General features: G+C 43.7%; 2 protein-coding genes across 2 annotated transcripts; one reads left to right on the top strand and one right to left on the bottom strand.

Annotated features, from left to right (window-relative positions):
* Nucleotides 1-903: 903 nt before the first annotated feature.
* On the bottom strand, nt 904-4,817 carry LOC308167129 (transmembrane protein 26-like; the record flags this gene model as incomplete). Its single annotated transcript, XM_080541506.1, has 6 exons — nt 904-1,160; nt 1,813-1,892; nt 2,014-2,231; nt 3,366-3,431; nt 4,143-4,239; nt 4,630-4,817. 6 exons carry the CDS (start codon nt 4,815-4,817, stop codon nt 904-906), a joined length of 906 nt encoding a protein of 301 aa, XP_080397632.1.
* A 1,090-nt stretch (nt 4,818-5,907) lies between these two features.
* cabcoco1 (ciliary associated calcium binding coiled-coil 1) lies at nt 5,908-20,064 on the top strand (the record flags this gene model as incomplete). Its single annotated transcript, XM_080541871.1, has 11 exons — nt 5,908-5,925; nt 7,139-7,227; nt 7,455-7,624; nt 8,422-8,560; nt 9,088-9,096; nt 9,199-9,207; nt 9,310-9,318; nt 9,421-9,429; nt 9,532-9,604; nt 13,059-13,175; nt 19,981-20,064. The coding sequence occupies 11 exons, from the start codon at nt 5,908-5,910 to the stop codon at nt 20,062-20,064; spliced, it is 726 nt and encodes a 241-aa protein (XP_080397997.1).
* Between the last annotated feature and the right edge of the window lie 3,914 nt (nt 20,065-23,978).

Consider the following 23,978-nt stretch of genomic DNA (forward strand, 5'->3'; position numbering starts at 1 on the left):
AAGTCTTAGGGGACACAGTAGAGGGGAAAAGCGGGTGTCTCAGGAGACGCAGTGCTGGGGGGTAGTAGATGTCTCAGGCGGACATTCTATTCCCACAATGAGCAGCCATGTATGATTGTTCAATCAGTATTATGAATGAATGAATGAATGAATGGACTTTATTGTCATTGCTACAGTACAGGTACCAAACAACGAAATTTAGGAGGGGTGGCTCCCCTGGTGTTAGGAAAGGGAAAAAAAAACACTTTAAAAAAAAATATCACAAGAGGGGAAGGAGCTGGTTTACATAAATAAAGGCTATATACACTATCCACTGTACTATACTGTACAGATAGACGACTAGGGTTGTCATATTGCACAATAGTATTGTTTCACGTTATTTAAAGTGTCACAGTTTGCAGGCACAGTTTATGGCTGAAACTAAAGCCGATTTTCCGAGGCAAAATACTAATGAATAAAGAATTTAAACTAGAGAATAATAAAAAAAACAATTACACGGGGTGCCCTTTCTGCTTTCTTCTGCACTGATTACACTCAATAAAAAAGAAAATGGACATTTTTTTTTTTTACTTCATAGTTCGTCAAGGAAATCGTGATATTGTAGGCTGCTTCAGTCAAGATATATGGTACATGGACTGACTTATATAGCGCCTTTATCCAAAGTGCTTTACAATGGCCTCTCATTCACCCATTCACACACACATTCACACACCAATGGCGGCCAAGCTACCATGCAAGGCGCCGGCCCACTCACTGGGTGCAATTTGAGGTTCAGTGTCTTGCCCAAGGACACTTCGACATGTGGCCAGCCGGGGCTCGACTCGAACCGCCGATCTGCCGACCTTGCGATCATAAGACACCTTGCTCTACCTCCTGCGCCACAGCCGCCCCGCCATATACTACCTACGACGACCTGTGGTCACAGATGATCACATATAAACGATACAGGTTCAGGATCACCACAAGGAAGTTCTTGATAGCAAAGAAGATGAGCATCTGGTGGATGACGTGGAAGTGGACCATGACGGTGAGCCGGACCACCAGGAAGGGCCCGTCCTGGATGAACAGGCTCTCTGCGATGCTCCAGATGTTCATCCTGAGGCGGGTCAGCAGGGAGCCGCCCTGGGCCTCGGAGTACACGTCTGGTCCTGCCGTCACCACTGAAGAACAGGTAAACACACGTGTCACCCGTCACAAAGGGGAAAACCCCAAACCCTGTGTTAGGTTTGAGTCAGTTCAATGTTTGCGGCTGAAAGTCACCACATACAGTATACGTGACACAGACTGATCATTTGGTTCACATCGGGTCGGGATCTGATACATTTCAATGACACATCTCTAGCCAGCTAACACCAGCTTGTTTTGAGAGCCTGCTAACAATGTAAAGTAGTGTTGTAGTTAACTAGGTAGCAGTGGGGGATTACTCACCCAATCAATCGCGTTGCAGTATTTAGGCTTGACTAGCGAGTGTGTGTTGTGATTCTCAACAACAACGTTGTTCCGTGTTTCAAAAGAAAAGTCTGAACATTTTGATTGGTTGCCGACATGCGGACCAAATGATCAGACTGTGTCACATCTGTGTATCAGAGGTGATTTGCAATAATGCTCCTATGATGAGGTACTAGCCCTATCTGAAACTTCTAAGCCCTGATAGAAGATAGCCCTATAACACCACAAGGAGGTCCTCTTTCTTGGTATAACGGCCTACTTCTATGGCAGCAGAACACACTACGATATTCTGAACAAGGCAGTTTGGAATAGAGATGTACGGTAGGATAGAGACATACGGTAGAATAGAGACAGATACGGTACCTGACAGATGGAGGGGGAACTGTAACATGGTCCACGTCCACACGCCTAAGATGATGTAGACCAGGCTGGGACTGTTCTCCCTGTCAGAGACACGTTGTAATGTTATAATTGGATACGGGGGGTCACGAAGGTGCCGTTTCTCAAAGAAACTCCAAAGAAACTCCTTCACGGTTCTCTGCATGCGTGTTTCTCGGTTCTCACTTGACGTCGGACAGCGTCTCGCTGGTGAACTCCAGGATGTCGGCGGCGGTGCCGACGAAGACGAGCAGCAGCTGAGAGAGCTGCGCCCTGGTGACCTCGCCGCTGGCCGGCAGCAGCCACTTCCCCAGGATCAGCAGGATGAGGAGCACCTGGTGCAGCGCCAGGATCCAGTCGTTGGGGCAGACGGACTTCAGCACGCTCACAGAGTCCTTCAGATACTGTAGCCAATCACAGAGGAACATTATTCAGTCGGAAACTGAAGACCCATCTCTTCAGGTTACACCTTAACTGCTCCTCCTATCTACTACCCCCCAGCACTGCGTCTCCTGAGACACCCGCTTTCCCCCTTTACTGTGTCCCCTATGACTTCTACTGCCCCCCTTGTACTGTTTCTCTGTTCTACAGTGTCTATATAAAAAATAAAAAATAAAATAATAATGTTTTTCCTTCTATCACGGAGACTGCCAATGGCCCCTGGCTTGAGCTAGATTACTCTTCCTGCTACGACTGGTGGATTGATGATTCACTTGCTTAAGTCAAATGTATCTGTTGTAAGTCGCTTTGGAATAAGGCGTCTCCTAAATGTCAAACATGTTATTATTAATAAAATGATAGTGTACGCATGCGCCCGATCCAACATGTACCTCTAGACCCTCACCCCTTTGTACTTGTAGGGATCATAGAGGGTTATACAGGTGTGTAAGCAGCATAGCTCTACCTTGTCCTCCGATAGCCTAGGTGGACATTTTCACCATAGTGTGACACGTTCTAGTGTTTTGGTCCGCATGTCTGCACTGTTCAGACACTGTGAGAGTTTGTGTTGTGATTCTCAACAACGTCAAAACGTAGTTCCAACTTTGTTTCGAAATAAAAGTCTGAACATTTTGATTGGTTGCCGACATGCGGACCAGAACACTAGACTGTGTCACATATCATTGCTTCCCTGTATCCCCTCTTCTCTTACAAACCCGTTCAGTTTGGTTATTTTGAAGCTTCCCTCTTGATGTTACAGTGCAGAGACTCTAAAGGTGTGCCCCTCCCAAAGCCATGACTGGATGTAGTGGAAACCCTGTAGCACAGAGCAGCCTCTGTCCTGGGAGCCAGCGCCTCGAAAGGCTGTGTGTGCTGAGCTGGGAATTGTTTTTATTGAGGGTGGGATGTTACATTACAAAAATAAGTCTGTAAATGTATTCAGTATATATGTATACAGGCTCACAACAGAGTCTTTGAATGATGAACCAGCAGCATTACTAAACAGACCCGCTGTCTAGACAAGCCCACTATAATAAGGAGCTCAATGAATGAACACAATAAATGAACTGTGATGTTGAAGAAAGAAAGGGTACCTTAAACGTTTCACTTCCATTGGTTGAATTCCTCAACATATTGAATAGACTCAGTGAATTGAGTCTGTCACACTGGAAATAAACAGAAATGTATGAGTTTGACTGTTTTATGACACGTGCGTTAAATAGAGAGAGAGAGAGAGAGAGAGAGAGAGAGAGAGAGAGGGGAGGAGAGAGAGAGAGAGATAAAGAGAGAGAGAGGGAGACAGAGCGAGAGAGAGAGAGAGAGAGAGAGAAAGAGAGAGACAGAGAGAGAGAGAGAGAGAGGGAGAGAGAGAGAGAGAGGGAGAGAGAGAGAGAGAGGGAGAGGGAGAGAGAGAGAGAGAGGGAGAGAGAGAGAGAGACAGAGAGAGAAAGAGAGAGAGAGAGAGCGAGAGATAAAGAGAGAGAGAGAGACAGAGAGAGAGACAGACAGACAGACAGAGAGAGAGAGAGATAAAGAGAGAGAGAGAGAGGGAGACAGAGAGAGAGAGAGACAGAGAGAGAGAGAGAGAGAGAGAGACAGACAGACAGACAGACAGACAGACAGACAGAGAGAGAGAGAGAATGTAAACTAGAACTTCCTTTCCCACGGAATTACAGAGTGATCATATCTTATCACAGACTTCTTGATAAGATAATAATAGGCTTAATAAATGTTCATCCATATTTCAGGTTGTTGGTAACAACTTCTCTGAGAGAGAATGAGTGATGCCTTCTTCTACTGTAAACGTATGTTAATGCATAATGAACTAACGTATCTGTGAGGGGAAATGAAAGGTAAGCAAAGGTAAGCAAACATACTCGCGAATCACTAGACTTGTTTTCTTGGTGATGCAACTCCAGAATCCACAGAGATGGAACGATGCTGATGAGGAACAGGAAGATTGCTGGAGAAAACCTGGAGAAATTAAAATGGGTTATAAAATCAACTGCGACACTTTAAATGAATGTGCAATAATACTATGTGCAATATGACACCCTTGTGTACAGAAGGTTCAGAGATAGGAAATGTTAGGATATTTATAGCATAGCATATAGTACAGCACAGTGTTTTATTGTATAGTATAGTATAGTGGATAGTGTATATAGCCTTTATTTATGTAAACCAGCTCTTTTCACTTCTTGTTTTTAGTATTTTTTTCCTAGCACCAGGGGAGCCCCCCCTCCCAAATGTCGTTGTATGGTACCTGTACTGTATTAATGACAATAAAGACCATTCATTCATTCATTCATTCATTCATTCATTCGATACTTATAAAAAGAAGATTGACAAAAACATGTATCTTACCATTTATAATCCTTCCCCTCTCTTCTCTTCAAAGTAAAGACCATCTCAGCCACCAGAGGTAGAAACAGGATGGTCAGACCCCAGTAGAGAGCGTTGTTCTTCACCATCACCACCCTCCAGACCCCCATCAGGGAGATCAGGATGAAGAGAGATCTGGTGACCACTGCGCAAGTAAAGTTCACTATCATTTTTCTGTCTGTTTAGATCCTGGAAATACCAACAGCACCGTTTTTCACATCCTCATGTCACCTCGGAGTGCTATGGGGTTCATTTAGAAAGTGAGGGGAAATGAAGGCACACCTCCTAGAATCCTGTGGCCAGAAGTTGAGCTGTTTTTGCAGGACAGTTGTCAGAGTCAGGACATGAGCTTGGAGATTTGCTTTGCACATGGGTCTAACCATTTCACAACTGCTCTTATTAAAACAGAATCAGTGGCAATATTATCTCATCTTTCCTTCTCTGATACAGATTGTATTAAAACAGAATCAGTGGCAATATTATGTCATCTTTCCTTCTCTGATACAGATTGTAGTTTTATTACTTAAAAAAAAAACGGACAAACATTCAACATTCAAACGTGACATATGTTCTTCACATAAAAGGATCTGTACTCAGACAACTGCTGGTATAGCAACAGTGAAATAAAATGTCTAACATAATAAAACAACACTTTTTTATTTTACAGAAAATGATGAGAGGAGCAGTTTGTTTTATACTCTCTTCACATGGATGAGATGACATGATAGGTCCCGCAGGACCTTTAAATCCTTAACATGTTGTCATGCAGAATATCCTTTTTATAATCTATTGTTGCTAAGTAAAAGGTCACTCTTTAGACTTTAAGTATTATCTCTCCCAATGCAAATCCACCTGCAACAAGACCAACTTTCTAGTTAAAAAAAAGTTTTGGACAATATATTACAAGATAAAATACTAAAAATAATTCAAAAGGCTATTCAAAGCATAATCTAACTGTTCAATCTGATATAATCTGTGTCTGTAATGCGCATGCGTGTGTAAAGTTTGAGCTGTACTCAGTGTGTGAATGAATAGCGGTGTATTGGGTTATTATTATTATGAAAAGGGGAAACGAAAGTTGCCAAATTGACCAATCACGTATCCAGGGTCAGCATCAGCCAGCACCAATCAGCAGCGCGGCCAAGACTGGCGGGAAATAAAGATCCCGCCCACTGTGAGGATGTTACCATGGTAACAGATGTCAACATGTCAGCCAGAGAGAGACAGAGCAGCAAGTCTTCTGCGGATAAACACGCAAACATGGACGTTACTTCCGCAGTACGTTGATATGAGATAATTAGCTATTCCATTAATACACTGGTTTAGTATAACAGTATACAATATGTATTCATGTGTAACTATAATTAAACTAAAGTTATTTTAGCAGGCAGCTTAGCTAGCTGGCTTGGCTTGCTAACACTCAGTGTTGCCAGATTGGGTGTAATTCCCGCCCAATTGGGCTACTTATGATCATACTGGGCGGATTTTTTTTTTAGACTGTGGTTAGGCTGGAAAATAATCCAATCTGGCAACACTGCTTGCTAGCCAAACTAATAATAATAATAATAATAATAATAATAATACATTTATTTAATATAAATAAACAACTCTGGGGATGTAACCCAGATATTAATAGGCCAATAGTCATAATAGGCCAATATCTGACTCTATGGTGAGTAATTATTTACTATAAGGCGCCTTTCATGGCACTCAAGGTCGCCGTACAACAACACATTTAAAAACAGTTACAAAATTCAAAATACAAAATACATAGAAATATACAGTATAAAACATAGCTAGTAGCAGAGCAGCACAGGAAATCAAGTAAATTAACAGGGATACGCCTGCCTAAACAGGTGGGTTTTGAATGAGGAGATAGAATCAATGTTCCTGATGTCGGGGGGGAGGGAGTTCCAGAGGGGATGGGCGGAGCGGCTGAAGGCCCTAAACCCCCTGGTGGGCAGACGGGCTGGGGGGACGGTCAGGTTGATGGAGGAGGCAGACCTGAGGGCCCGGGTGGGAATGTTGATGTGGAGGAGGTCGGACAGGTTTGATTGATTGATTGATTGAAAACCTTTATTGTCCCCAATGGGGAAATTTTGTTGTCAAACAGCTCAGTTAGGGCAGAAAACATTCAGTACAGAAAACAGAAAAACATTCAATAAAAAACATAAAACAGTGCAGGCTCAATAAGTAAAAAGTTCCAAAAGTTCGGTATGGAGGTATGGAGGGGCGAGGTTATGGATGGCCTTGAAAGTGTGGAGAAGGATTTTGTAATCGATGCGGTGTTTGATGGGGAGCCAGTGGAAGAATGGGGGTGATGTGACTGATGACAGGGGTTCTGGTGACAATACGGGCAGCAGCGTTCTGGACCAGTTGGATCTTGTGGAGCAGTTTGTGGAGCAGACTGTGGTTAGGCTGGAAAATAATCCCATCTGGCAACACTGCTTGCTAACCGAACTAACGCATCTGTTGTGTTTCTCTTTTCAAGGAACATGAACAAGTCAACCATCAATGGAAGCTTCTCTCCCATGAACAGATCAACACCCTGTTGGATCTGACTGTGGATGACGTGCAACTGTAAGACACTGTCACCTACTATCCCTAAAATAACATGATGTACATGTTTAAAGTAGAAAGGGAAATTCCCTAAATTTGATTCCTTTTTAATTATAGGATAGGCAGGCCTACAAGATATGTTATCTGTCATGGCTGGATAATCTGGATAATCAGACAATGAATTATGATTATGATTATGATGATTCTTATTATTAATGATCTTCTTCTTTTTTTTATAAATCCACCAGACAGTTTGCGGACAAACTTGGGTTTCAGAACCACCAGTCGTGTCTGAAGGAGGCGGCGCTGTTGGACTACTTTGTGTCGGGCTTCTGGTGGGCCAGAGAGTGGAAGTTCACCTGCCAGCAGGTCTCATTCATCATGGCCATGCTGCAACTGTTACTGGACAATATAAGAGGTAGAGAGAGAGAGAGAGAGAGAGAGAGAGAGAGAGAGAGAGAGAGAGAGAGAGAGAGAGAGAGAGAGAGGTAGAGTTCATCATGGCCATGCTGCAACTGTTACTGGACAATATAAGAGGTAGAGAGAGAGAGAGAGAGAGAGGTAGAGAGAGAGAGAGGTAGAGAGAGAGAGATAGAGAGAGAGGTAGAGAGAGAGGTAGAGAGAGAGAGATAGATAGAGAGAGAGAGGTAGAGAGAGAGAGAGGTAGAGAGAGAGAGATAGATAGAGAGAGAGAGAGAGGTAGAGAGAGAGAGAGAGGTAGAGAGAGAGATAGAGAGAGAGAGATAGATAGAGAGAGAGGTAGAGAGAGAGAGAGAGGTAGAGAGAGAGAGAGATAGATAGAGAGAGAGGTAGAGAGAGAGAGAGAGGTAGAGAGAGAGAGATAGATAGATGGGTAGGTAGAGAGAGAGAGAGAGAGAGATAGAGAGACAGAGATAGATAGATAGATAGATGGGTAGGTAGAGAGAGAGAGATAGATAGATAGATAGATAGATAGATAGATAGATAGATAGATAGATAGATAGATAGATAGATAGATAGATAGATAGATAGATCTTTATTTAGTCAGGACAGTGCACATTAATGAACAGAGTATGGTGACAGACAGTAAATATGCCGGATTTAGCTATGAGCTCATTTGCATCTGTAGTCCTCATGTGTTCTATTGTGACCTCATGTGTTCATGTGTTCTATTGTGACCCCCCCAAAGCTCATAACTGCCCCCCCCCCCCCTCTTGTCTGCTCACCGTGTCACAGAGAAGCAGATGCCGTGGGTTGATAACTTCCATGAGTATGCTAGGGCACTAGCCGGCCAGCCCCCAGCCTCTGAGGTGGACGCCAGCCCGCTGTTTGATGCAGAGCAGGCCATGGCTGTCACTGACCACCTCATGCATAGGTAACATGTTCCTTCATAAGTAAACACAGGTAACATGTCCCTTCATAAGTAAACACAGGTAACATGTCCCTTCATAAGTAAACACATCAGGGCTTGTAGTGGAGTGTTTATTATGCAGTCTGCTGCTGTAAGTAATAATTGTGCCGTTTTGAAGAAACCTACCAAAAAAAAACGATTGTATCCCCATCAAATTCACAACTTTAGGATCTACATTGTTAGTGTATGAGCCAATTAAAATGTATACATGATTAACCACTTCTGCAAAGTAGTCATTTGTGCAACTTTAGCCCTATTAGGACGGGGTTAGTATAATCTAATGTGACCTCGTGTAAGGAGGTTGACCTCGTGTCATTTAGACCCCCCGAGGTCTGCGTTTCTTGTGGCACATTCGCACAGGATAAGCAAGTTCCCTGTAGTGTGTTCCTGTAACCATGGCCCCCCTGTTCCCTGTAGTCTGTTCCTGTAACCATGGCCCCCCTGTTCCCTGTAGTGTGTTCCTGTAACCACGACCCCCCTGTTCCCTGTAGTGTGTCCCTGTAACCATGACCCCCCTGTTCCCTGTAGTGTGTTCCTGTAACCATGACCCCCCTGTTCCCTGTAGTGTGTCCCTGTAACCATGACCCCCCTGTTCCCTGTAGTGTGTTCCTGTAACCATGACCCCCCTGTTCCCTGTAGTGTGTCCCTGTAACCATGACCCCCCTGTTCCCTGTAGTGTGTCCCTGTAACCATGACCCCCCTGTTCCCTGTAGTGTGTCCCTGTAACCATGACCCCCCTGTTCCCTGTAGTGTGTTCCTGTAACCATGACCCCCCTGTTCCCTGTAGTGTGTTCCTGTAACCATGACCCCCCTGTTCCCTGTAGTGTGTTCCTGTAACCATGACCCCCCTGTTCCCTGTAGTGTGTTCCTGTAACCATGACCCCCCTGTTCCCTGTAGTGTGTTCCTGTAACCATGACCCCCCTGTTCCCTGTAGTGTGTTCCAGGACTACATGCTGTATGAGTTCCTCTTCACTCAGCCCAGAGAGGAGCGGCTGCTTGGGATGGAGGTGAGACGTTGTGTCATCCATGCTAGTTTCAGTTGAATGTTTCAGTTGAATGTTTCAGTTGAATGTTTCTTCTGTTCACGGTGGGTGTCCTGCAAAGTGATCCTGCATGGCCAGACTCAAACCAACCGTACCTGTTTTTTGTCCCTCATTCTACTTAATCTCTAACAAACACACTGTCCAGAACAATGTACTGGCGGCGCTTAGGTGGCGTAGCGGGTTAAGCGTTGACTACGTAACCGCAGGGTTCCCGGTTTGAATCCGGCCGCGGACATATCCTGCATGTCATCCCTCCTCTCTCTCTCTCTCACCCATCCTTCCTATCATCCCTCCTCTCTCTCTCTCTCACCCATCCTTCCTGTCAATATCTCTACTGTCTCTGTCACAATAGAAAGAAACATACTCAGAAGAAACAAGAACAATGTACTGTAGGATTACGTTAAATGTTTTCTTTGTCTTTGATTACGGGCTTTCACATTCTATGACATGATACACAAACAATGTAAACGAATCATCCCAAGAGAGTGCGGTAGAATGACTCATCCCACCACAGACCATCACAGATGTCTGGATGACATCATCAACCGAGTCCTACTCTTCCCAGCGTTGAGAGTTAGCGACTTGACACCCAGAGACCTCTCTATGGAAGGGTTAGGAGGAAGAGTCGTTTGGCCAGGAGGAAGTTATGTGTCTGTTAAAACAGAACCAGGGTATAAACAGCGTACAGATGTCTATAACTGTATCATGAAAAGCAGCAATCAAAGTCTTAGAGGGAGATTAGGTCAGCAGATAAAGATTGTGTCTTAAGGCCTCTGTGTCTTAAAAGCCCAGCCAGTCTCCACAGCCCCTTAGATGGTGAGGAGGAGGGGTGTGGGGGGTGTGGGGGGTGTGTGAGGGGGGGGATCCTCCAGCCACGAGCAGGTCATTTAACAACCTTCACCGGGACTGTTCTCTGTCCTGTGCGTAAGCCTCATAAAAACTGGTTAGCATAGAGGTGTGAGTGACGCTGAGTTTCCACCATCTCTTCTTCTCCAAAACGTGAAATCTAAAATTGGAGGTTGGAGAAATATGCCTGTTGTCTGAGAGAAGTGGCCTCTGTCAGGCCCATGGGTCCTTGAGCAAGGTTTGCGTGACGGCAGCCATTTTAATTAAACAGTGATGGCAGCACCTGCCTGTGTGGAGGGAATTGTTAAACTGGTTGGGGCGGCTGTGTCTCAGGAGGTAGAGGCTGTGTCTCAGGAGGTAGAGGCTGTGTCTCAGGAGGTAGAGGCTGTGTCTCAGGAGGTAGAGGCTGTGTCTCAGGAGGTAGAGGCTGTGGCGCAGGAGGTAGAGGCTGTGTCTCAGGAGGTAGAGGCTGTGTCTCAGGAGGTAGAGGCTGTGTCTCAGGAGGTAAAGGCTGTGTCTCAGGAGGTAGAGGCTGTGGCGCAGGAGGTAGAGGCTGTGGCGCAGGAGGTAGAGGCTGTGTCTCAGGAGGTAGAGGCTGTGTCTCAGGAGGTAGAGGCTGTGTCTCAGGAGGTAGAGGCTGTGTCTCAGGAGGTAGAGGCTGTGGCGCAGGAGGTAGAGGCTGTGGCGCAGGAGGTAGAGCCGGCGTCTAATGATCGCAAGGTTGGCAGATCGGCGGTCCGAGCCCCGGCTGGCCACATGTCGAAGTGTCCTTGGGCAAGACACTGAACCCCCAAATTGCTCCCAATGAGCGGGCTGGCCGCCATTGGTGTGTGAATATGTGTGTGAATGAGAGGCTATTGTAAAGCTCTTTGGAATAAGGCGCTTTATAAGTGTGAATGAATGAATGAATGAATGAATGGAATGGACTTTATTGTCATTGCTACAGTACAGGTACCAAACAACGAAATTTAGGAGGGGTGGCTCCCCTGGTGTTAGGAAAGGGAAGAAAAAAAAAAACTTAAAAAGTTCAAAAAAAAATCACAAGAAGGTAAGGAACCAGGTTAAGTGCAGTCCATTTAGCAAGGTTGTGTGATCTTGGCAGCCATTTTAAACAGTGATGGCACCTGCACGTTGTTGAACAGGTTGCTAACAAACTGGATGAGAGGCAGCTGAGCGTGTGTTGAACAGTGACGTTGGAATGCGGTCATGGTGGCTGCTGGTAGTTTTAATTTATGGCATGATTAATAGCACAGCACCAAGATAAGACCAGAGCAAAGTCACTCAGAGCTAACTATGTAAACTGATAAAGAACCACAACACTGGTGACAAACCTCTCCCTTCAGCGCTATTAGCCACATCAGAGGAACCACAATGCACTGTGCTTTATGCTCTTATTATCGCGTTATTATTATTATTATTGAATAATCATGATTGGATGTTTATACTTTAGGGTGGTACAGGAAGAGGGTAAATGGTAAATGGACTGACTTATATAGCGCCTTTATCCAAAGCGCTTTACAACGGCCTCTCATTCACCCATTCACACACAAATTCACACACCAATGGCGAGGTAGGCAAGCTACCATGCAAGGCGCCGACCGGCCCGCTCACTGGGAGCAATTTGGGGTTCCGTGTCTTGCCCAAGGACACTTCGACATGTGGCCAGCCAGGGCTCGAACCGCCGATCTGCCAACCTTGTGATCATTAGACGACGGCTCTACCTCCTGCGCTACAGCCGAGAGGAGAAGGTTTCATGTTCATAAGTTTGGAATATGATTGATATTGAAGATATTCAGCCTCACATAGAAATCTGAATGTCATTATCTTGTTTTCTATTAGCGTGTTGTTGAAGACAAGGCGTGGGTTTGTTCTGTTGTTGTGGACTAAGCTTGCTGCTGTGAGCCGCTAATGATGTTTGCTTTGGAGTGGTGCGCTGTAACACAGATCAGATACAGACTCTGGGTCAAGCACTCCTCTAGATACACTACCCCCCTAGATGTGTTAAAGGGACTTAGATGTTGTGTTTATTGTGATGCAGGGTTGACAAGGTCTGTTTAAAATTACTTAGATTTTATGTTAGATGTATTTATTGTGATGTTGGGTTTACAACGTCTGTTTAAAATGAATATGCTCACCTCCTGAAGACAACAAACAACAAACAAAAGACCTGTTTTTGTGCATGGTTTTTCCGATCATAATCACATAGTATCACATGTTACACATTACATCACAAAGTAATGATGCTTTGACCAAGAATATTTTTTTATTTACAGTGCTACCAAAACATCACAAGGAAAATGTGTCACGAATCCAATGTTTCCTCATACAGTATACAGTACTATGGCAGAAGTAGAAGGTGAAAGGTCACAGATGAAGCATGAAGATCAGCCGTCTGCCACAGTATAAACTAAACGTTCAGCCTCCTTCATTGTGCTCCAGAGGACTCCTAACCCTTGTGTTTCAGCCTCCTAACCTAACCCGTGTGTTCCCGCCTCCTAACCTAACCCGTGTGTTTCAGCCTCCTAACCTAACCCGTGTGTTCCAGCCTCCTAACCTAACCCGTGTGTTTCAGAGGACTGTCGAGGTGGTCGGCTCAGACTTTGCGGCTCCGCTGGAGGAGGGGATGCAGGAGGACGTCTACTTCCTCTACGTGGCCCCGCCCACTGTGGAACAGCAGGAAGAGGAAGAGGTACCTGAATGAATGAACCCCAAACCAGTTGCCCCCCCGCAGCCTACGCACTTGCATACATATACACGGTTAGGTGTAAGCAATATTGTGGAAACTACCCCCTCCTCTCAGCTCTCCTCCAGGGTGTAGGGTGTAGGGGCTAGGGTGTAGGGTCCAGGGTGTAGGGGCTAGGGAGTAGGGTGTAGGTGCTAGGGAGTAGGGGCTAGTGTGTAGGAGCTAGGGTGTAGGGGCTAGGGAGTAGGGGCTAGTGTGTAGGAGCTAGGGTGTAGGGGCTAGGGTGTATGGGCTAGGGTGTAGGAGCTAGGGTGTAGGGGGCTAGGGTGTAGGGGCTCGGGGCTAGGGTGTAAGGGCTAGGGTGTAGGGGCTAGGGAGTAGGGGCTAGGGTGTAGGGGCTAGGGGCTAGGGTGTAAGGGCTAGGGTGTAGGGGCTAGGGTGTAGGGTGTAGGAGATAGGGTATAGGGTGTAGGAGCTAGGGTGTAGGGTCCAGGGTGTAGGAGTTAGGGTGTAGGAGCTAGGGTGTAGGGGCTAGGGTTTAGGGTGTAGGGGCTAGGGTGTAGGGGCTCGGGTGTAGGGGCTCGGGTGTAACCTGAGCTCTTTGGACAGGGCTACTAGCAGCTGACTTATTATCTGGATGGAAGTTGAAAGTAAATATTTAACATAATAAACAACATAATGAATTATCTATCTATTGTGATAAGAGAGTTCCATAATCCATGTCATATTGAGACATTTAACATAACATTTATGACTTACTGAATGTATTTAATGAAAAATAAAATGCAATTACATTAGAATTATTAGTATTACTATCTAATCAATATTGTCTCTATTAAGTCAGTTGGCGTGCTGTTCTACAAAAGGCCACTGGCAGGCGCTGTCCCACTTCGGTTGAGACTCAATCTGACTTATCCAACTACAGTACACAGCGCCTTCACAAAGTATTCAGACCACTTCACTTTTTCCACATGTTGTTGTGTTACAGACTCAATTTAAAATGGATTTAATTTAAATAATCTGCTATCAACCCACACACAATAACCCAAGATAAAACGACTTTGAAATGTCAGTACATTTCTTAAAATGTAAATGCAGAAATATCTCAGGTACATCCATATTCAGACCCGTTGCTATGACACTCTTAAAATTAACTCAAATGCAAAAAAAAACTGTCATCAACAAATCACCCAATAAGTGGAAATTGTGTCCATCTTAATGCAAGGATAATTGTATGTATTTCATGTAAAGTTTATGTACTTTTGGTACTTAATATCTTTTTTCAGTTTTATAGGCTCTCTGATTAGCAGAGGAATCAATGACACACTGTGTAGATACGGATGTCACCCCCAACTCAGCAAATGTCATAACTCTCTCATAAATAAAACTAGATTATTTTTCCATTATGGAATTCTTTGTGGCCACTTATTTATATTTATAGACCAATTTAGTAGAGTGACTGAGATGATGTTGTCCCATGGACTGTGAGACTGTCCTGTACAGACAAACCCCAAAAGAAGCCTGTCTGTCTTTCTGTGTCTTGTTATTATTTGTTGTACACTTGTTATTTGTTTCTTGTTTTTATGTTCACTTGTTTACCTATTTCTTTTAACCTGCTATTACCTTTGCTCTTTAATTATGTTTTTATAGCCTATGTAAAGCACTTTGTGACCGCTGGTCTGTGATAGGTGCTATAGAAATAAACTTTACTTACTTACTAAACTTTACTGTGCTTTCTCCTCTCCCACCGTTCAACCTATCTGAGTCCAGGTGATGAAGAGGAGTGAAGAGGAGGAGGAGACAGAGGAGACAGAGGAGACAGAGGAGACAGAGGAGACAGAGGAGACAGAGCTGCAGCAGGGGGAGGCTGTCCAAGGCTGCACCTTAGAGGACGTCTACGCCGTGCTTGGGGAGGTGACCACGGAGCTGCTGGGAAGCCTGCAGGTATGACTCAGCTACTCTGAACTTAAACCCTTCAGGATGTTGTATGTTCTCAGTAATAACCAGGGTTCCCGCGCTGGTCTTAAAAAGCCTTGAAGTCTAAAATCCAGAAATCCGATTTATAAGGCCTAAAAAGGCCGCAAGTTTCAATTATTAGGTCTAAAAAATGAGGTGCTAGGTCTTAAATGTGAGATTAGCTTGTCCTACAAGGAAATCAGTCTGACCACATCTATTTACGTGGAAATGAATCAAGCTGGAACCAAGAAAATGCCAATTCGCTTCCTTTTTTGTCTGTATGGCAGTGAAATCCCTAATTTCATCACCTCGAGGATGACAAAAAGCTATCATATGTTGTCGCGAACAGGTCTAAAATTATATTCAAAGAGGTCTAAAAAAGGTCTAAAAAGGTCTTTAATTTGACCTGTTGAAACTTGTAGGAACCCTGGATTCAGCTATTCTGAATGTAAACCCTTCAGGATGTTGTATATTCTCAGTAACAACTATGGTTATTATATAAAAGGACCCTAGATGGTATTCTATGCTGGTATTTCTTTCACAGAGTTGGAAGACAACGCCAAACAAAACATAAAGGAAGTAGTTTCTGTGCTGTCCATCATCTCAACTGATCTGTCTTAATGTCGTTAAGTGCTTACCGCAGCAGAAGTAACCCTGTTATTGTAATTCCCTCTCCCCTGTCTTTCACATTCTCAAACAAGTTGAATATTTTGGGGGTTCTCTCATACGGGGAGAGGAGCTGGTTTGGACTAGGTGCTCATGGGCATCGAGTTGAACAGCCGTGCCTGTTTCACCTACTAAAAGAGCCGCCTCTTTACAATGCTATGCTGCTATTTACACACAACGACCACTAGTTGGCCGGCTTGTAAATTAGCCTGCTTCCTACACAGAAAAACGTCAAAATAGCTTCATACTAGCTTATCCTGATGTGATTTAGAACATCTAAGGATACTGGGTGGTAGAACGCACATATCTAGGAAAAAGTCATGAAAGGAGGACCTTGAAATTTGATTGAGTGCGAAGATATAACATCTTTCTTTACTCACAGGGGTCAAATGACCCCTCATGGCTGTTCTAGTGTTAAAAAGCATGAAAGGTTTTGGTTTGGAGAAGAGGGCCTTAAATAGGACAACAGGCCAGCAGCCGTTTAATAACAGTAAAGAGACCTGGCCGTGTTTGACAAAGGCTGGGCAGCTGCAGAGAGACTGTGTCTGCTGTTATTAAGAGTCTGTGTAACATGAACCCCTGTGTGTAACCCTGCATACACACTCAGTGTGTAACCCTGCATAGACACTCAGTGTGTAACCCTGCATAGACACTCAGTGTGTAACCATCAGTGTGTAACCCTGCATAGACACTCAGTGTGTAACCATCAGTGTGTAACCCTGCATAGACACTCAGTGTGTAACCATCAGTGTGTAACCCTGCATATAGGCTCTGTGTGAGCCCTGATTGTGAATGAGCCACAGCAGAACAGAGTTATTTCCATCCCTCCTCCTGGGGCATCACAGCGCTCCTCCATCCCTCCTCCTGGGGCAGAACAGCGCTCCTCTGTCTCTGGGAGGTCAATTACATATTTCTGATGCTACATTTAGGTTCTTGGTAATATATGACAGTCTACTAAAACAACTCCCCAAAGCCGAAAGTAGATCAGTTTTGAAGGCTAGAAAATGTGTATTTATGATAGTAAAGGAAATGAAAACAATTAGAGAGGAATGCAGAGTATGCATAGGGGAGACTAGGGACGTATGTAACAGGGGGTTAAAGGCCCCATATGATGCAGGATTGCGTGCTGTGTTCCCTGCAATGGGAGGGAGTGTATCTCTCCTCTTCTCTCCCTCTTCTCTCTTCAGCTCAGTGCAGAACTACTTCAAACTGAAACAATGAATCTGTCCATCATTTCTCTCGTTTTTAGGCGAAGGTTTTTGTGGTCGAAAGTGCAGCCGTTTTTTTGTTTTGAAATGTACACATATAAAATATGGAAATCAGTCTGTCAGTGGAGATGCTTGAAACAAGTGTTTTACCAGCTGTGATAGAGAACCCTACACAGTAGATACCACCACTATTAGATACTCTACGTCTCCCTAAACTACCCCCCCCCAGACCCCCCCAGGGTGAGGGTACACACTGCTGTGGCTACACACTACACACTTCTCCAATCAACCTGTCAATCATTTTCACGTTTTTTTTTCCTCCTGTGGATGTCTTCAGTTACATGACCTTGAAACAAAGAACCTGTGCAGTGGTTGTTTAGTTTGTTCTGGCAGGAGGGCAGGAGGTCTTGGCAGGTGCATGCTCTGTCACACGCTGCCAATGCACCATAAGTAACGATTCAGCGTGGTCATCTAGTGACATTTTTAAGGGGAGAATGCGACATTAAGTGCCCTCTATAAGTGTTGGAAGGACAACTCTATACTCAAACAGATTGGATGTGAAATAATCAAAGAATTACTATGGGGTCAAAGTAGAGATTCTTATTCAATGGTTCAATGGTTTTTTATTCATTCATTTATTGGGTTCACCATTTATTCACCTTGCATGGCAGCTTGTCGCCATTGGTGTGTGAATGTGTGTGTGAATGGGTGAATGCGAGGCCGTTGTAAAGCTCTTTGGAATAAGGCGCTGTATAAGTCAGTCCATTTATATTCTGCAGATGGTACTGTAGTCTCTGACGCCTACCTCCTGGACAGTGTTCCTGATCAGTGAGATAGCTGTTTTGTTTTGGATGTGTTTTTAATTATGCTGAGCGTTCTTTAGCCATCCACTATAGAAGTCTTCCTGGGCCTACCAGCCTGTTTGCCATTCCTCACCAGTGTGTTTTTCTTTGTAATGATGTAAAATGGTAAACAGGCTGACATATATAGCGCCTTTATCCAAAGCGCTTTACAACGGCCTCTCATTCACACATTCACACACCAATGGCGGCAAGCTACCATGCAAGGTGCCGGCCGGCCCGCTCATTGGGAGCAATTTGGGGTTCAGTGTCTTGCCCAAGGACACTTCGACATGTGGCCAGCTGGGGCTCGAAACGCCGATCTGCCGACCTTGCGATCATTAGACGCCGGCTCTACCTCCTGAGACACAGCCTCTACCTCCTGAGACACAGCCTCTACCTCCTGAGACACAGCCTCTACCTCCTGAGACACAGCCTCTACCTCCTGAGACACAGCCTCTACCTCCTGAGACACAGCCTCTACCTCCTGAGATACAGCCGCCCCGTTCCAAACTGTTGTTCCAAACTGTTGAGGTTTTAGCTGTTTCTGTGATGGTCTGAATGGCTTCTCTTACATTCATTGACACCTCTTTGGTGTGCTGACAGACATCAATAGCAGTCTCCAAAGGCAAATGCCAAGCCTGGAATCAATACTAGATATTGAAAGCTCTCTTATGCTTGTGCACATTGTGTAATGGAACACACACCTGACTAACCAGAAGCGCCTGTCAAGCCCATTGTTGTTATCAACAAATAAAGGCTGTGAATCTTTTCTACTTTAACCTCACAGTTATGTGAGTATTACCCTAAGTCATTGTTTTGATTTAAAATCCAAACCTTTGGAATATAGAGCCAAAAGAAAAAGCATGGTTACATCTCTATAATGTATCTAGATTAGATTAGATTAGATTAGATTTATTGTCCCCAGGGGGAAATTCATTTTCACACCACTGTACAGTATACATATATACATACAACACTGTATAACACAGACAACAACAGACAGTACTACACACGACAGACACACAAGTACGCACACTCAGCGCGGTCTGTTATTTAAGGCAACAATGGCTGCAGGGATCAGGCTTTTGCCACGGCGAGCCCTTTTGCACTTTAGGGTTCTGTACCTACGCCCGGATGGCAGTGGGGCGAGGTACAGATTGAGTGGGTGGGTGATGTCCTGTTCTGTTGTGGTTGCGATGCGTGAGTGAGATGGCATGTTGGGATTGTACGTAGAGTGCAAATAAAGTCAATGGGTGTAGTCTGAGAACCATCAGAGACCAGTACAGATATGTAAAACGCAGCTATAATAATAATCCCATGTCTCTACGCTGCCTCGACTGGGAACTCGTACAACTGTAAAACAGCCAAACCTGTTGGGATCAAAGGGTTCGTTTATTTGGTGTATTTTCTTAGGTGTTACAATTGACCCCGGGCACAGAGGTAACTTGTAACATCAGCCTTGTTGGATTCAAATCAATCCTCTCATCTCAGCGTCCCCTATAGAGACGTGTAAACGCTATGAATGATTAGTAGACAGATGTACATGTCTTATATCCAAAGGAACATGTCTGGTAATAGAATAGAGGTGTATTACTTAACTGTGAGTAACAGAGTTAACGTTGGTACATCGCTCCTGGGCCCTGGCCTCCCCTACGTTATGCAGTCTTGTGTGAGGGTTTGACCTTCACGTGGACTGTCTCCCGTTCCAAATTGCTGCTCTCTGGTAAACGATATTTAATAACATCCATTTTTTCTTTCCGAGGGGGTTATTTTAGTTGCGAAGTTCCCAGGAGTTTCAAAAGCATGTGGATCTCATCATACCTTATATGGTAGAAAATGTTGAAATTGGCAAATGTTGGAAAAGCTGTGGGTGAATTCCATAAGTGGATTGGAACCGTTTAATTTAGCAGAATACAGCGCAGGACGGTAAATGGAAGTGTATCTTGGGCATAGAGAAGAACTTGCACCGTGAAAAGAAATGCACCTCATTTTGAATAATTGCGTCTGACGCTGACATTCAGGAATATCTATGAATATCTGACACTATGTTCAGCATTATGGTAATAACTATGCAAATATCCAAACAAAGAATCACTACTGCATACCAAATGTACTCATTGAATGATCTTGTGATTACAGGTGGAGTTTACAGAGAAGCTGCGAGTCCAAGAGGAGGCCTACAGCGCCAGACTAGACCAGCTGAAAACCTACTCCTCAAAATAGCTACAGAAGAAATATAATATTCTATGATAGCTGCTGTATCTGCTTATCTCTACTCTGGTTTGGATGATAAACTGTGGAGCAAATGTGTTCGATTCATTCATGTGTTGAATGTAACGTCCTGAGGGTTTATTTAGCCCATACCTCGAATTATCTTAATTGCTTTGATGTATGTGTCATGCAAGCATGTCGTACTGTAAACAGGGGTTTATTATGACAACTGGGAAATGGATCGCTCTTTCAAACTGTACTGTATGTGGAAACATGAGCTCAAAACAGATTTTTAAATAGCTACTGAGCTAGACGAAACATAAACTAATTGCAGAAGTTTATATAATTTTTAACAGGGAGCATTTCTCACGAGTTATTAGCGGTCTGAGAGTAGAGCTCAGTGCTATGGCAACACTCTGCAGCGCCCGGCCTAAAGAGCTGAGTTGCTATACACAGTCATGTATTATTTAAGCTGAATGGTAGCTCCTCTCCCCCCCTGCATTTGAACAAGTAGTCCACTTAATCTGCCTGAAGCCACTACAAATACACACTGCAGTACTCTGCACATCACAAAGAAGGCCTATAAATGTTTTGTTGTGTTTTGGGTTCCCAACAGATTGAGTTTCTCATAGGATGTCTGGCCTCACATTGTTTGACAAGAGAGACATTATCTTAAGTTGCGTCATTCGTTGTGTAGTCTACTATTGAGAAAGAGAAGAGATAGAATGTTCAAATGTTTAAAGTTCGCTATGTACCGGTATATTTTATTTGTCATTGTTTTTTACTTGATTGAAATGTGTGTTCAACTTTCCAAAACATTTTGTGATTCACAATCTTGGGGCTGAATGTACAACCCCCCTTCGCTATAGATTGTTCCTGGAATAAAACGACCAAATAAAAAGCTTTTGTTTCCTTATCAAGTGAAACTCGATCTGCTTTTCATGGCCTTGATGTTGGAAGAGTAAACCTGAAGAGTGAGTTGGGAATGTTTGCTCAAATTCCAAACACAACGTGCCTGTACAACATGTTGTTGGGAAGTGGGCTATTTGTTCTCCAAAAAGCACAGATTGACCTGTTTTTCTGCTGTGTAGTGGGGTTAAAGTGAGAGAGTCTTCCCTCTACTGGCCAAAGCAGCACACTGCATGGTGGTGGTGATTTCCTCATACCTCATATGAGACTACAGTTGACTTGCTCCTAACCACACAGGAAATCACCAGGCCTGTCTGTGGTGCTTCAGTCCTATCTGCAGCCTGTCTGTGCTGCTTCAGTCCTATCTGCAGCCCTCTCTTCTGTTTCCACTGTGACTGTGTCTGTGTCAGAGCAGCTTGTTAGGAGGTGTTAAGTATTGGGCAACTCTCCCTACTTAAGGGGCTATTTTTTTTATCAAACGATTAATAAGATTATTTCATCATAGAGTCTGTTTCATATATACAGTGTAATGGTTACATCATTAGTTAGGAAAACACTTGTGCAATCAAGCTATCAAGAGGAAACAAGATTTACAGCTTTAATCAATTCAACATATCTCTTTTTTCCTTGGCAGCTGTTCAACTCAAATGTTTCATAAGAACATTGGTTACGGGGAAGATTAAGACCTCGGCTGAGACTGCCAAGACTGAACTCACCCCCAGGCCATAAAGTTCTGGAACGCACCTTAAATTGTCATATTTGCCACGTCAAGTCTATTAAAACGTCTAAGTGTATAAAGGTTTTGTCTCGTTGCACTGGCTGTGAGTTTAGTTGTGGTTTTGTCTGGGGCCTCGATGGGCCTCTCATGTGTAAAACCTTCTTCCTTCAGAGCATGCTGGTCGTATTAGCGTCATGAGACTTGACTGATAATGCTGGGTGCATTTAGAAGTGTGTCTCTGGAATCTAGAATCGATAAGGCTGTGAATATTCTGCGCAGGGTCTCTGTGCATTGTGAAAGGTAATCTCATCATATATCATGTTTACCCTCCCGAATAAAAATGATACGGCTTTAAAAGTCATTATGGTTTATCTGTGCATATAGGACATGATGATACTATGCTTGGGAGCACATAAAGATGAGTCTGGGGGCCTCGCGTCTGTAAAAGAACACACTTAGAGTTCAGAGCACGAGCTGAGTGTCTGTCTGCCTTTTTACATTCTCTGATGGATGGAGGGACGTCCTTGAGTTCCAGCGCTGCACACTCGTTTATGCACACTCGTTTATTGTTAATTGACTTACTTGAAACATCTGGCGCCCGAAACAGCCCCGGCTCCTCTCCATTGTGGGTTTGAATGAGTTGCACTCTGACCAGCCCATCAAGCCAGATGTTCCAGTTTCCTTTTAAGCTGGAAAGTTATGAGGGTTCCTCAAAATGCCTGACTGGTCGCCTCTTGGCTTTCCACACATTCCTAAATTACCATGTAATTTAAAACCTTGCTTTCATTGCAAAATACCAGAATGCCCACACTCTATTCAGTGTGGTCACAGTTGTGTTATTGAAACATAAAAATAATGATCACTTCTTTGTTGAAAAAAAAAACTCAAGTCACTGTGCTGCAACCCAAAAAAAAGAAAGCAATAACTGTTATAGCTACTATAGGTTTGGTATAAAAAGAATGTTAAGACTCTCTGTACCGGACAGTTTAATTTAAACCAGGATTAGGGCTTGTTCTAATTAGGTAGTTGTGTGTTTCTTTCCTGCTCCGATGACACTTTAATATCTGCTTGATTTCAACGACTACTTTGGTTCAAAGACATTTATAAAGGCATTAAACTAAAGTGTGATTGGATTGACGGATGTTTAACTGAAGCAACTAGGCACAAATAGGCACAGATCAGGGGTCAGTTTACCTGCCCTAAATCCACATTTAAATATATGTAGGAATAACACACAACTGACTGTAGAACAGTGTCTAAGGCGCAACCTTCCCTATACTCAATAACTACAGTAATTAATACAGAGTTGTGTTTGGTAAGGATGGTTGCTTAGTTCTTATAATTGAATACGTTGTGTAAGGGCCAACAGTCACAGCAGTGCCTCGCTGACAACTTCCCTCTGAGGTCTAATTAAGTCTATTTTCATCCATTGTTTTTGCCGTTAATTCCTCTGTGCGTGTATTGTGACATTGTAATAACAAAGTAATTAAGTAATCCACTTGAGGCTCTCACAGAGAAATGCGAAGAACTATATGATCATATTATCTATATGATATCTTAGATGTAGAGGCCTAAGATACAATACCTGGCTAATTAAATCATGACACATTATAACTTCACTGAAATTCTTCCTGGAAACACCAGGACAATAAAGGTACCGTTGCTGTTTTAATGACATTTATATGTTCTATATTTCTATAATGCGATTGCCACCGTTTTCACAATTTCCCCAATTGTCAAGGGAAGTTGAGTTTGAGTGGAAACAGAGTGGTGGAACTAATCACCTTCAAGTTGTTACAGTGTGGGACCCATTAGAGTGTGGGACCCATTAGACCAGTCTGTCTCCTACACACATGTGAAGCTGACAATCTTCTCTGTTTGCTGGTAGGAACATATCTGAGCTCAAAGTCAAACAGCAGAGAAAGTCTCAGACAAGTGTGAGAGGACAGTTTCATTAGCGAGGGCTGCTAGCATCAACAAACACTGCAGTCTGGTCAGGCCTGCATGTGGTACTGGCTGTCTGTCTGTCTGTCTGTCTGTTTCTACCACTGAGGGTTTAGGAATTATTCTCAATAAATCATTTTAGGATTTATTGTATACAACCAGGATCTGAGTATATAATAATAATAATAATAATAATAATAATAATAATAATAACTTTTATTTGTATAGTGCTTTTCCTGCAAACATTGCAGCTCAAAGTGCTCCACATATAATAGATGTGAAAGGAGGAAACAGTGTATTTGATAGACGTTGGACTGATTCTGGTATCATTTGCATTAAGGATCTGTTTGGTAAA

The sequence above is a fragment of the Nansenia antarctica genome, assembly GCF_963989245.1.
Source record: "Nansenia antarctica genome assembly, chromosome: 11".
Classification (NCBI taxonomy): domain Eukaryota; kingdom Metazoa; phylum Chordata; class Actinopteri; order Argentiniformes; family Microstomatidae; genus Nansenia; species Nansenia antarctica.